Source organism: Ictalurus furcatus, chromosome 7 (assembly GCF_023375685.1).
Source record: "Ictalurus furcatus strain D&B chromosome 7, Billie_1.0, whole genome shotgun sequence".
In the NCBI taxonomy this organism is placed as follows: Eukaryota; Metazoa; Chordata; class Actinopteri; order Siluriformes; family Ictaluridae; genus Ictalurus; species Ictalurus furcatus.
The window spans coordinates 18242424-18257495 of record NC_071261.1 but is presented as its reverse complement, the minus strand read 5'-3'; the positions used below and the strand labels follow the sequence as shown (position 1 = coordinate 18257495).

The 15072-nt window shown below is 40.5% G+C and overlaps 1 protein-coding gene across 1 annotated transcript; it reads left to right on the top strand.

Moving 5' to 3' along the window:
• Positions 1-12251: 12251 nt before the first annotated feature.
• Positions 12252-14547, top strand: vgf (VGF nerve growth factor inducible). The gene has a single exon (XM_053629044.1). The coding sequence runs from the start codon at positions 12451-12453 to the stop codon at positions 14455-14457; it is 2007 nt and encodes a 668-aa protein (XP_053485019.1). The 5' UTR covers positions 12252-12450; the 3' UTR covers positions 14458-14547.
• The last annotated feature ends 525 nt before the right edge of the window (positions 14548-15072 follow it).

The following is a 15072-nucleotide window of genomic DNA, read 5'->3' as shown; positions in this document are numbered from 1 at the left end:
TTTTGCTATAAACAAAATAGTAGTCTTAGGTACAATTTGTGCAGTTTTATAAGGAAATTAGCTGGGAAGTTTTACTGAGCATCTTGCAGAACCAGCCACAGTTCTTCTGGAGACTTTTCTTACCCAGCAGCCTTCATTATGTTTTTTGTCTGAAAAGTGGTCTCTTACATAATATGCTGCTTTCTTTACTAGCATACCACACATTGTTCTGTAACATTTCATTTTGCGCTGGAAAACTAATGTTTGGCAATCTAAAATGTTTTTGTACTGAGTCGATAAAGTCATAAAATAAAAATCTATAACAAAGTTTGTTCTAAAAAGAATAGGGTGCCTAAGACTTTTGTACCGTACTGTATTTATAATGCATGCAACCCTGTGCTGCAAATTAATATCAAAACCAGAAACACATGAGAGATAGGATTTCTTTAGCCATAGACATCTGAGGAAATATAATGTCAATTTGGCCAAACAATCTGCTTGGCCTGCACCTCAATTACCAGTTATTTCTTCCCGAAGGCTTGATTGTTCAACTTATCTGTTCAAGCATTTTCTAAAAAGTGTCCTTTTCTATACTTTCCCAGCAGCAGGGGCATTATTTTTTGTCAATGTTACTAGAGATGACAAAATTGTAAGAACTTATATTATTTGATTGATGTTCACTTAAAAATACAGCATTTAAATATTCTTGTACACTGTCCAGTGTAGAGGCAGTGTAATTGGTCTCAATGCATGTACAATAACAATAATCTCTACTGTTGACATAGCAAACCAGTTGCTTTGCAACAGTACTTAGTATTGCAACAGTATAAGATGTCATTTTTAATCTTGAACATACTGGATGTGTTTGGTAGAAGCAATGGGATACATTCCCAGAGAAACAAACAGGGCCCGTCACTGTCACTGCGACAAGCTGTTCCCTCATCTGCTTCAACAGTAGTTTACTCATTTGAGAGACTGGGGCATTATGTCTGTCTTCTTCATATATAAACACACACTCACAGTACATTTTGCAACACTGACAAAAAAGGATGTGGTTTTGGGAGCAGTGCTCCTTGCATGTCTCCTTTGCTTTTGTAATTGGGTTAGCCCTTTTTCCCCAGTTACTGATGGCAGGACCACTGTGTTGCCGTTGTAACAGTTACAGCATTATGCTATTGCTGCATGCATGTGCACAAGCACAGCTGACCTTTTTCAGTTCCTTGATTGTGTGTGTGTGTGTGAGTGAGTGTGTGTGTGTGTGTGTGTGTGTGTGTGTGTGTGTGTGTGTGTATCACAACAGTGTGTATAAATTGGCAGGCGGTAATTAAATGCACAGAGCACACTATCTCCTCCTCCAGCCCCGCGCCAGTGACGCACAAGCCAGCAGCAGGAGAATGAGTCATACAGCCCCCGGGGATCCGCACCCCTCTTCGTTCTCCCTATCTCTCTCTCCCTCCCTCCCTTCCTCCCTGTCTCATTTACTGCTTCTGCTCTTTCTTTCTTCCTTTCTCTCCATGCTCTTTTTGCTCACTTTAACATTGCAAACCCCTTAAGAATATCCTTTTATCTTTTTGCCATTTCACCAGGATTCTTGTTGATCATTTATGTTGTCCTCAGTCAGCACTACCCTCCACTCTGCATTTCCTCCTTCTGTATGTATTTCCATCTGTAACTATTCTGATATCCTTCAAAGGTTTTTTTTCCCCCCATACACAGATACAAACATTTACCTCGCTTTAGACTCCATACTAGCCCTTGGATATGCTCCTTGGCATTACTGCAACCTGTGAGCTTGTCATACTGCGGACAAGCTGCACTATTGACTATGGTTCTCTTGCTGGGCCAAACAGCCTTTTTCAAATTGAATAACCAGAGGGGATTATTCAAACCTGGTTCTGTGTTTCACACCATGCCTAACCACAGAGAGCCAGTGATATCTTAAAATGTTAGATGCTGTGTTATGTTGCACAAGACTGTGAATTCATAAGCTATTTCTGTGCACATCAGGAGAGAGAGAGAGAGAGAGAGAGAGAGAGAGAGAGAGAGAGAGAGAGAGAGCGAGCATTCACATAAAACTGCTTCAATGTATCTTGGTGTGACTTGAACCAGCCGGGGACCAGAGGTAGCTGGATAGCACCACTTGGATGCCAACCATTATAATGCTGTGCATATCAGAAATATTCCTGTAAAATACCAGTGTGAATTATAAGCATTATAATTACCATTGGATATGCTTTAAATTTTATGTATGTGTTGAAAAAAAACTTCCATAAGTTTGAGACTGAGTCAAGAGTGTCAAAACAGCAAGTTTTGTGTGTGTGTGAGTGTGTGTGTGTGTGTGTGTATGTGTGTGTGTGTGATTATCTGTGTGGAAAACAGTGCTGACACTGAAAAACTGTAGAACTCAGGAACCACAGTGGCTATCCCTCTCTTTCTTCACCCACACATGTGCAGTGAGGAGTGAAAATGTGTGGGAGAGAGTCCAATAGTAAATTTTCAGTTTTAATAACATCAATTCTGCAGCACCGTTTCAATGAATAAGACAGTGGGGTGGAGTGGGGGTGTGTGATTAGAAGTAGAGAGAGAGAGAGAGAGAGAGAGAGAGAGAGAGAGAGAGAGAGAGAGATTAAATCAATTTAGACATGACAACTGAAATGAATGTGAATTACAGAATGCAACTGTGTACTAAGCTCTAATCAACAAACTAATATCTACATAGAAAATTTACATGTCTCATGCACAAATATTCCTGTGTAGATCAAATTAAACTCTCTGAATTGCACATAATTTTCCGTTTGTCATTTCCACTCCTCTCTCTTCTCTCCTTCCTCTTTTCACTGACTTTGTCACACCCCACAGAGCTCCCATCTCCCACCCTCCCATCACTTCTTGCTTCCAGACAACTTTCAATTTCAACCCATTCCATTTTTCTGCTATTTACATTCTCAATAAACCATTTTTCAATCAACTCAAAAGAGAGTGCTTCAGGCTTGGGTAAAAGTCAGAGACCTTATAAGTGTAAAGTTTAGGATAAATGTCAAGAGAAATCTCTCGTTATCTCTTCCACAAGTGATAAAATACAGAGACTGATATAGCAGTGGGGTCTTTTCTCTGCCTGGAAAATAAATCCATTTTTGATGTTGTTGAATGAAAACATGATTGAGAAGTTCTGTGAAGCTAATAATTAGAAATAGAATCAGAAAATAGAGGAGTGGAGATAAGATGTTGGAGACAATCAAAGTAATGGAAAGAGAGGGAAAGTGTCAGTGAAAATGAGAAATGAGAAGGATGTGATTAAATGTGAGTAATCGATCAGGACTGCTATGGGTCAAAATCACCCACCAAGCTCAAAAAGCACTCATGTTAACATTTGGTAGAATGGTAGAAATCCTTCCAATCACAGTTGAGAGTTGAAATGTAAGAAATAAAGAGAGCAGGTTTCTGGCATTCCTTGCTGTAGTGTCATGCCAATATTCATTGATGTCAAAATAATGAAAATAAAGGAATATAAAGGAAATTCCTAATGAATAATCTCACAATCAGTGTGATTGGGACGCTGTGCCTCAGGATGCTGTGATGTAAGGACATCTATATAACCAGAAGTCTTTTTATTGGCTTGTTGTAAATTCATTTGCACTGCAGTAGAACAGGATGCAGCACAGTTTGGTGATTTCCCTCCCTAAAGGCACTTGATACAACTCATCAGTTCATTTATGGGCTAAATTTGTGTGTGTGTGCGTGTGCGTGTGTGTGTGTGTGTGTTTGTGTGTGTGTGTGTGTGTGTGTGTGTGTGTGTGTGTTAAAACAGGGAAATCCCCAAGTTGTGCTATACTCAGCTTCCAGGACCAGAGTTGAGCATATCTGCATAAGTGTAAGGAACTATAAGGAATGGAGAACATTATGGATGGAGGCTGCTTGCTTTAACTGCACTAAGTCTATGATATTACCTAAGTTTAAGAGAGCAAAAATAATGAATTATAGGTGGCCAAGTAAAAATAAACAACAAACACACAAAACACAACAGAGAATAAGACAACATGAAAGCATGTTTTTTTCTGCCAAATGTCCTACATTAAAAGTTCTTGGTATGGTCAATGACAACTAACCCAAACCTGGATGATTCATATGTATGAAACCTTTAACAAAAGTCACATATACAAACTGAGCCACACAACCTGACACATTAATATCATGTGAATATCTGATTATCCAATTGCCTTCTTCTTCTAATGTTCCTGAATGGTCTCGTAATAATGTCTAATATTGTAATAACCAAGTGCAGCGTCTACATTTCCAACATTTCAGATTGCAGATTGTAGATCTACTAATAACAGTGACATGATGTTTAAATGTTCGTCTTACTTTCACATACTTTTAGTGAAGAGTGCAGACTTTATAATGTTGAGAAGACAAAATACTGAACACAACCAAATTTATTTTATGATGAATGTCATCATTTTTCTTGCTCTGGCTGCCTGTGTGTGGCACACTGCCCAGCTCTGAGAAAGGCTATATGAGCCCAGCCAAACACTGAATCATTCATTTATTTATACACTGATTAAAGATAAAATCCTTACTCCAAGAAGAGCTTAAGAGGCTGGGAATGCCCATAATGCAGAAAGAGTGCCATGAACTAAAATAAGCTTTAAAAAGGATGAGAAATTTCCTTCAACAGATTAACAATGGTGCAGTGTGCTAATTCAATAGACGTTTTTAAAATACATTGACATATTTAAACACAGTAGCCATATTAGATAATATTACATTGGGCCTCTTAAAATATAAATGATAATAAGCACTATTTGATGCTTTCTACAGCCATGTGATACATCACCTAGCACACGAGCTCTCAAACAGCAGCTATGATCAGCAGTTGCCTTACTGAACAGTCTATTTTGTAATACAAGTCATACTGCAGTATGAGGAAGTGGGAAAAACACATGAGCACTCAAGCATATATCACAACTGCAATGTTTCAATATGCAGAGACAGTTCATAGTATGCAGTACTATGCGACTGAAGAAATAAATATAGAATTACAAAAGGATAGTATAACTCCGATTTACTTACTACACATACTATTTAAGGTAACAAAACATTTGCAGATATCTCACTATGTAGCTAATATGATGTTGTTTTTTAGACACCAGTGACATATCCACACAGGTATAAGAATATCTGACACTTTTGACCTTGTGGAGACATCTGACTGGTCAAAGCAAGGAAAACAGCTTTACAAACCTGCAGCTTTTATTTACTTTTAGTTACTGAGGTTAGGGTTAGATTGGCATAGCATTAATTAGCTGCAATGAACATTTTGTGTGTGTGTGTGTGTGTGTGTGTGTGTGTGTGTGTGCTTGTATGAAGTTGGTCTTACGCAGTTAAGGTTATGCTTACATTATGATGGGATTCGACGTTAGCTACAGCCTTTTATTTTGTCAGTGATCGCGGCTATTTTTACTATAGATTATTTTACTATAGATTATTTTACTACAGATTATTTTACTATAGGGTTGACGAAAAGCACAGCCAATGATTAGGGGATAAATAGGCAAATCCTCCTCGGCAATGGGATGCATTTTAAAACCAATAACAATGTAGCAGTCAATCTATCAAACTGCAAACGTGTCCACTCTCTCAGGTTTATCATAATATCAGAAATTGTTTTCGATATACTGTATACAAAGGGATTTTAATATACACACGCGCACTATTAGGAAATTAGGGGAAGCCCTGGAAACTCTTCTTTTTTGTTTGGTGGTTTGCTCGCGCGTGTAGGTGGGTGGCATTAAACGACTATGGACGAGTCTCCCACGGGTTTGCCTCGATTATAAATTGGTTAATTTAAAGAAGAGCGCCCTCGGAAGAGAAAAGATGGCTGTTGAGAGAAAGAGATTGATCTTGGCTGTAAGAGCATACCGCCTCATTGCCTCCGAGTCAGAGGCGCGAGCGCTGATCAGTCTCAAGCGTCAGCACGCGCACAAGCCCGCCAACGCGGCGAAATGTCGAGGGCGGTGTAATGGCAGTATAAGGTTCCACAAACAGATGGCTGTTAATTATCTGTTTTTAAGTTTTTACGACCTTTATGTGAACAAATGACAGCCTCTGTGCAAGTTCAACATATCCAGGCATCCAAGCACAATGACAAATCGTTCCTGACAAACATATGACAAATAGTGTCTGCCATTTCCTGTGTGACCAAATCCAATTAATTCCAGCTCCCCAAGGATTCACTCGTAGCATAGGCTATACACTCGCCGTCCACTTTATTAGGAACATATGTACACCTGCGCATTCATGCAGTTATCATCATGCAGTTATCAGTCCGTCATGTGGCAGCAGTGCAGTGCAAAAAAGCTTCGGGTAATGTTCACATCAAACATCAGAATGAAGAAAAATTGTGATCTCTGTGACTTTGCTCATGGTATGGTTGTTGGTACCCGATTTGCCAGTTTGAATATTTCAGAAACTGCTGAACTCCTGGGAATTTCACCCACAACAATCTCTAGAGTTTACACAGAATGGTACAAAAAAAAACATTGAGTGAGCAACAGTTCTATGGGTGGAAACACCTTGTTGATAAGAGAGGCCAGTGGAAATGGCCAGATTGTTTCGAGCTACCAGGAAGGATATACTAACTCAAATAATCACTCTTTACAACCGTGGTGAGCAGAAAAGCATCTCAGCATGCACAACACCTCAAACCTTGAGGCGGATGAGCTACAACAGCTGAAGACCACATCAGGTTCCACTCCTTTCAGCCAAGAACAAGAATCTGAGGGTATCATGGGTACAGACTATTGTATTAAAAAAATAAAGTCTTTGTACATCCCATCTTAGATTTAGCCCCCCTTTGCTTTTATAATAACCTCCACTCTTCTGGGAAAGCTTTTCACTGTACTTTGGAGCATAGCTGTGGATTTGCTCATTCAGCCACAAGATCATTAGTGAGGTCAGGCACTGATGTCATGCGAAGAGGCCTGGGTGCAGTCAACATTCCAGCTGCTCATCCCAAAGGTGTTCAGTGGGGTTGAAGTCAGCGCTCTGTGCAGGCCACTCAAGTTCTTCCACACCAACTTTGGCTCCTCGTGGATCTCATTTTGTGCACAGAGGCATTGTCATGCTGGAACAAGTTTGGACCCACTAGTTCCAGTAAAAGGAATTTGTAATGCTAAATCATACAAATACATTCTACACACACACACACACACACACACACACACACACATATATATATATATACACAGTATCTCACAAAAGTGAGTACACCCCTACGTGAAAATGTCCAAACTGGCCCAATTAGCCATTTTCCCTCCCCGGTGTCATATGACTTGTTAGTGTTACAAGGTCTCAGGTGTGAATGGGGAGCAGGTGTGTTAAATTTGGTGTCATCGCTCTCACACTCCCTCGTACTGGTCACTGGAAGTTCAACATGGCACCTCATGGCAAAGAACTCTCTGAGGATCTGAAAAAAGAATTGTTGCTCTACATAAAGATGGCATAGGCTATAAGAAGATTGCCAAGACCCTGACAATGAGCTGCAGCATGGTGGCCAAGACCATACAGCGGTTTAACAGGACAGGTTCCACTCTGAACAGGCCTTGCCATGGTCGACCAAAGAAGTTGAGTGCACGTGCTCAGCGTCATATCCAGAGGTTGTGTTTGGGAAATAGATGTATGAGTGCTGCCAGCATTGCTGCAGAGGTTGAAGGGGTGGGGGGTCAGCCTGTCAGTGCTCAGACCATACGTCGCACACTGCATCAAATTGGTCTGCATGGCTGTCATCCCAGAAGGAAGCCTCTTCTAAAGATGATGCACAAGAAAGCCCGCAAACAGTTTGCTGAAGACAAGCAGATTACTAGAACCATGTGCTGTGGTCTGATGAGACCAAGATAAACTTATTTGGTTCAGATGGTGTCAAGCGTGTGTGGCGGCAACCAGGTGAGGAGTACAAAGACAAGTGTGTCTTGCCTACAGTCAAGCATGGTGGTTGGAGTGTCATGGTCTGGGGCTGCATGAGTGCTACCAGGACTGGGGAGCTGCAGTTCATTAAGGGAACCATGAATGCCACCATGTACTGTGACATACTGAAGCAGAGCATGATCAGTATGCAGTATTCCAGCATGATAATGACCCCAAACACACCTCCAAGACAACCACTGCCTTGCTAAAGAAGCTGAGGGTAAAGGTGATGGACTGGCTAAGCATGTCTCCAGACCTAAACCCTATTGAGCATCTGTGGGGCATCCTCAAACGGAAGATGGAGGAGCACAAGGTCTCTAACATCCACCAGCTCCGTGATGTCATCATGGAGGAGTGGAAGAGGACTCCAGTGGCAACCTGTGAAGCTCTGGTGAACTCCACGCTCAAGAGGGTTAAGGCAGTGCTGGAAAATAATGGTGGCCACACAAAAAATTGACACTTTTGGCCCAATTTGGACATTTTCACTTAGGGGTGTACTCACTTTTGTAGACAGCGTCTAGACATTAATGGCTGTGTGTTGAGTTATTTTGAGGGGACAGCAAATTTACACTGTTATACAATCTGTAACTCACTAATTTACATTGTAACAAAGTGTCATTTCTTCAGTGTTGTCACATTAAAAGATATAATCAAATATTTACAAAAATGTGAGGGGTGTACTCACTTTTGTGAGATACTGTATATATATATTTGCAATATATATATATATATATATATATATATATATATATATATATATATATATATATATATATATCAAATGCCATTTTCTCCTATATATAGAGTATTGTTGAAGTGAAACATTTTTGGAACTCTCCATCACTTTTTTTTTTTTTTACCATGATCACAATGCCATATAATCACGTCAAGTCTAAAAAACACAGGCCTACATTTATTGTTGAGAGACTAATAAAAGTCTGTCAAAAGGCTCTCAAACGTAAAACCACTAAATGGCAGAGCAGACATAGGCAAGACCAAACTTCTGCACTGGAGCTGAGCCTGTCGCCTCCAGTCAGAAACACTAAATCAATACTGCTATGTGCGCCAGCAAAACTGGGCAATGGCTTCACAACCAGTGTAATGCCATTTGTCACGCTTGGGTCCCCTTTCCCAATAAGACAATTTAATGTGAAAAATCAACGCTCGAAATATTGACTTAAATGTCAATCCATACAACATTCAGTGGCTACAAGCTAGAAAGAAATAGAAAGAAAGAAAATTGATTACCAGGTTATATTCTGACAGGCCTGTATTCATGTCTTGAAGTTATGCACTTATCTTCTGTTCCTTTTCTCTTCAGCAAATGAACAATATTGCGTGAGTGCAAATGTAGGGAGGGGGTGAGAGAGAGTGTGTGTGTGTGTGTGTGTGTGTGTGTGTGAGAGAGAGAGAGAGAGAGAGAGAGAGAGAGAGAGAGAGAGAGAGAGAGAGAGATGAGTCACTGAGTGTGAATAGGAACTGAAAACAGATTCTTCTCTAATGCTGAGTGGTCTATAATATATTAGAACCTACTAGCTTGGCTTCACCTCCTTCTCCTGCAGGAACACACAACCAATATCGTTTCACTGTGTAAGAGTGAAAGTTTTCCAGGTGCGCACCAAACTTAACGCACATTCATTACTAAATATTATATGGACAATTAAATTTGGTGACACTCAATAAAAGAAGAGATCGAAATATTTTTATTATCAAAACATTGTTCTTGGAAATATTTTTGTATCTAATTCATTTTGGTGGCTGTAGCAAAGGCCCCCAGCTGTAGTTAAAATGAGACATAGATTTATTCCTGTCGCATTTCAGACAATAATCATATGTCACAAGTAGTAGGGCACGCGATGACGACTTTCAAGTGCTCTGGTAGTACCCTGTAGGCCAAATTAAATAACGTTAATAGCAAAAGTGGCAATCGGTGCACTAATGCTAACCCACTACAAAGCTGATGAGAAGCGAAACGTTTTCAAGGTTATAGAGATGCTCAATAGACTACAGTAGATGTACTTTTACGAGATGGTTAAAATGAATAACAGTAAACCTCCACAGACACATGCAGTACCAGTATTCTTCCATCTACCAGAGAGAAATAACATTTATTGATCGTCGAGCTTCTGATTTCTTCCTTTTCAAACTCTGTTAAACTCTGTTTGCTTACTCTCTATATTAAATAGTCTTCATTGCTCGCCAACTAACCGTGGGAAAGAGCGAAATGCACCAAATTTAGGGGTAACAAATCATATATTGGACTCCAACGACTTCTTCCGGGCCCCTCTCCTCCAGCCGTACTGTTATCTCTGGGCCACCCTTCGGCAGGAAAATGCTTTATTTCATTCATGTCGTTTCCGTTCATTCATCAAGGCACTGCAGCGTAGCGAGAGCTCGGGCTTAGAGCCACACCGAAATTCTTATCAATGGAGTGCTGACGTCAATGAGCAGCGGTGACGCGCGGTCACGTGAGCTCAAGGGGGCCGAAATATAAACATGAGGAGCTGGCCGTGGTCCTGAAAATATCTACAGCGCTGTCACGAAGACTCGAGGCTAAGGCGTGAACAAACGAGTCGTATATCTTTTCACTGAGCAAGTTTGTTCAAACTATACATTTACTTTCTAAAAAAGAAAGCATATGCACTAGTAACGAGAGTAAAAAGAGTGTCCAATCGCAAAGTTCGAAGAACAAAGAGCAAAAGTGCGTCGCACCACGTCACGCCTGGGATCCCGGTAAGTCCTCATTTTCATACAATACCAGTATAACAAAGTAGCGAAAGCTAGCCTACATTTTACTACACTGCGGTGGAAGCACTTTTGTGTTTTTATGACGTTTAATGCGGATCAGCTAAATAAATTGTCAAAGCAATGGGAATTTCAGTACCATTAACGAAACCTAAAAGCAATTTTGTTCCATGCAAAAATGAGAAACAAAAGCATCACTTCTAATCCACAGCGGGGGAAAAAAGATAAAACGTCCAACAACTGTCTTAAAAGAACCAAACATTTCATATGAAACTTGGGTGGAGTCGGAACTGATGCATCATCATCGTGCTCATTTGATGAAGCACAGATGTGCCTGGAAATGACGCCATTACTGAATGCTGATGCATATCATGATGACATTTTTGGGAATTATGTTGATCAGTAACATTCCTGAAATACCAACTATCACTCCCCCACTCCATTACATTATTTTCCCCATCGCCATAGCACATTTTCTCAGCTGTCCTGGATTCCAGTTAGATGCGTTTGGCAAAAAAAAAAAAAAAGTATTAGCTATGTTTTAAAATATTTGAGCATCAGATTCGGGTTTAACCACCTATATACTATGTTTAATATGTGATATTATATGTTAATATGAACTGATATTGTGTTCAGTATATATTTATAGACTACTGCGCCAGGGCTTTCCCCAGTCTTTAAAATAGACTGGCTTAGGGTAGATGATTACGTGAAGAGACGGCTTCTTAAAGGCGGCTTACTAGTGTGTATTAGCACCTCCTGAGTGTATCAGAACTGAAGCAATGATGAATGGCAGAAGCAGATAATACTTCCAAGCAATGGTTTCCTCAAGTTCAAAGTATGATTCGGGGCTGCAAACACAATATTGATTGTAAACATAAGAATGTTTTAATCTGCAAACTCAGACAGAGAGCTGTGATAGAAAACCCAGCAGTAAAAGAAGCGAGAATCCGCTCCTTTTAAGGATTTGAAAGAAATGTAACTAATTACACTCCAACCGGTGCCTAGTTATTAATATATGTAAAATGCTGATTTTCTCTACTCCCGACGTTTGGCCTTTTAAGCCTTTCAGATTACCGGTGTTTTACTCAATATTTATTTTGTTCATTCTATAAAACCCATTTAGAAATTCGAACACGCATCTTCATACGTCATGTTTGCCTCCATTATCCACTCGCCGCCAAGGTCCACGCTCTTAAGCTCTTTTTCTTGTGGGGGTGGTCAATTGTGCAAAGTGCCTACACATCTACGGAAGTTTTCTTGTTAATTCCAATTTATTTGCAAAATCAGGACAATCAGTAGACGTTTATTATAATTAAACCGAAATAAAAATATGAAATGCGTTCCTTCTGCATGATAATGGCGCGTGATGGTGAAAGTTTGTTGCTATGATTTACAGACATTAATTGTGCATGAATAATCTATCCAATAAATAAAACTAAGCCATCAAAACATGATATTTTGTAATAGTGTACGTTCTGACTAAAGTAGATTTATAAATAAGAACAAAACTGAATTGCTTTTGTTTGCAGTGTGTGTGTGTGTGTGTGTGTGTGTGTGTGTGTGTGTGTGTGTGTGAATCATGAAAAGGGATTATGATCATCATGATATGAGGACAGTGTTAAACATCGAAGTCAAATGTTCATGTTATTAGTGTGTATTTTTCCATTGTGTGATCATGGTGATTAGTGGTTGTAACTTGTTACTTAGCATCATAGACCTGGAATGTTTAAAAACAAAAACGAATGCTGCACTTTATAGCATATGCTTAATTTTTTTCCCCTGTCTATGTTAGGTGCATCACCATTTTCCACACTCCTAACCTGCATGGTCATGATTCGGTGCCAACAAGTATCAAGAGCCCCAGTTGTGCTTTTCTTCTTCTTGTTCAGTCTTAAATTTGAGCCCACAAGCAGCATCCCTGTGACTGGACACAAAGTGGGCAATCGATATGAACCCTCCTCTCCTGCACGTACACTGCCTCAGATTCAGTTCACCCAAACCGGAGATGTTCCAGAGACACTGAATGAAGAGGAGGATGAACTTTTCAAAGATGTTGACCCAAAAACCCTAGCAGCAGTCCTCCTAGAAGCCCTCAACAAACCTCAGGAGGTAATGAGTGAACAAGAGAAGAAAGGGGGAGAGAAAAACAAGGCAGAAGAGGACAGAGAGACCCAGAGTTTTGACAGAGAGACTAATGGATATCAGGAGCTGGAACTGGTGCGAGCAGCTGCTGAAGCACAGGGCAGAGAAGAGAGAGAAAGGGAACAGGATGAGGAGAGGAAGAGGGAGGAGGAAGAAGAAGAACGCCTCACGGAAAAGGTGACCAGTCGTACCACCAGTCAAACAGTGCCTGTAAAAGAACAGGAAGTAGTTGCAAAAGAGGTTGCAAGCAAGCAAGAACAGCAAGAAACAGAGGGAGCCACTGATGGGAACAAGGATGAGCAGCTGAGTCCAGAAGAGTTGAAGAACCTGGAAACCATGTTAGAGGAGTTTCAGAGCTACACTACAGCCATGAAAAGAGAACGTGATTCCTCATCTGGCCAGAGAGAGAGTCGTGGTGATTACTTTGACTATCTGGATCGTAATGGCCTCATGAACAATGAGATCAAGCCCAAACCTAAGGGTTATGACTTGGCTTTGTCTAAGAAGAAGCTTAATTGGCAACAAGAGCAGGAAAAGAACAGTAATCGGCCATTGGGAGGAAACTTTATGGATGATTTTAATGATAATATTGAAGACCAAGAACAGGAAAATGGAGAGGATGAAGATGAACTGCTGAGTCCAGAAGAAGAAGAAGCTAGGGCTAAAGCTGAACAGGAAGAGGTGCGCAGGCAAGCAGCCGAGGCCCAGAGAGCCAAGGCAGAAGAAGAGAAGCTTGCAGATATTGCATCAGATATGATCTTGCAATACATGGTCAAGCAAGATGGTAAAAAGTACCAGGGAAATAATGCTGCAGAAGATAAACGCTCAGAGGAAGATGGTGCTAATGATGATGATGATATTGACCCACAAACAATTGACAAGTTGATAGAGATCTCCAGTAAGCTCCACTTGCCTGCTGACGACGTGGTAGATATAATCAGTGATGTGGAAAAGAAGAAAAAAAAAGACGCTCCTGAAACTCTGCAATGGCAACGACCTCTTGTACCTCCTCCAGCACCTGATGTCTCATCTATGGTCTTAAGAACATCACCACCCTCAAAACCACCCAAGCCTAACACAAATCTGCTGAAATCGTGGTTCAAGGACAGGGCTCCTATTAAGCCCAATCAACAAAATTTTTGGATCAAGCAACAGTGGCCCTTTTGGACCTACCCCTCCTATCGGCGCTATCAAAAGCCCTACAGTAGTTATTACACCATCTACATCCCACCTCCCAAACCTAAACCACGCTATTATGCCAAACCCTCCTACTCCCTTAATGACATTCTGGGGAATTCATTGGACTATGAGTTTGATTACCCTCTGAAACAAAGGTATAATCCCTGGACACAAAGTCGTCCAAGGGTTCCTCTGGCTTTCCAGCGGAACCTCTACATCCCTAACTACATTGTCCCTCAACCCCGGACTTTCAAAGCCATACCCATGCCCAAACCCCGGTCACCCCTGCGTCATCGGCCTGCTTTCTATTACTCACCCACAGCTTCTGTAATTGCCCCACAGGATGGCTATTATAGCCAGGTGGAACAGCCACAACCAGACAGCAATGAGGAGCTAGGGAACTTCATTGAGAAGGTTTTCCTAAAACGTCCCCGCATGTTTCAGTGAAGGTGCAGATAGCGAGAAAAATAAAGGAGGAAATGTAGGTGAGCAAGAAGAGTACAACTGTGAGACTGTTTTTGCCACATATTTTGGTTTCATTTTCAGAAATAAGTTTATCCAGTCTAATTTACCTGTCCTTCCCTCTTCAGTTAAATTGAAAAAAAAAAGCCTGAAGACTGGTGACTGTTGCCATTTTCTCCCTTCCTCATCTATTCCCCTCCTCCCCTACATATACTGATAGACAGTGGAAATGAAGTGAAGAAAGGTGTTTTTGTCAATTATGTGGGGTACACACATGACTCAAATACCCAACTACAGTCCTAAAATTTTCCACACTTCCAGAAGGCCTTTCAAAAACAGAGGAAGACAAAAATACAATACGACATCTTTTGTAAGCCTTATATTTTATTATTTTTTATCATTTATAATGTTCAGAAGTCTTTTAAACCATGTAGTCATTTTCTCTAATTATGAAAAACAGCAAAAATATTTAAAATCTGAATCTTAATATCTGAAATATTAAGTGCCATATGCTTTAGAAATGTTCAGGTTTGGCTCATCCTACCCATCAAATGTCTTAAGTGTACCTAGTAGTATTGTGACACACTTGGTCCTGTACAT

Coding starts and splice junctions, on each gene's coding strand:
- vgf (XM_053629044.1), top strand. CDS start 12,451: ATGCTTAATTTTTTTCCCCTGTCTATGTTAGGTGCATCACCATTTTCC.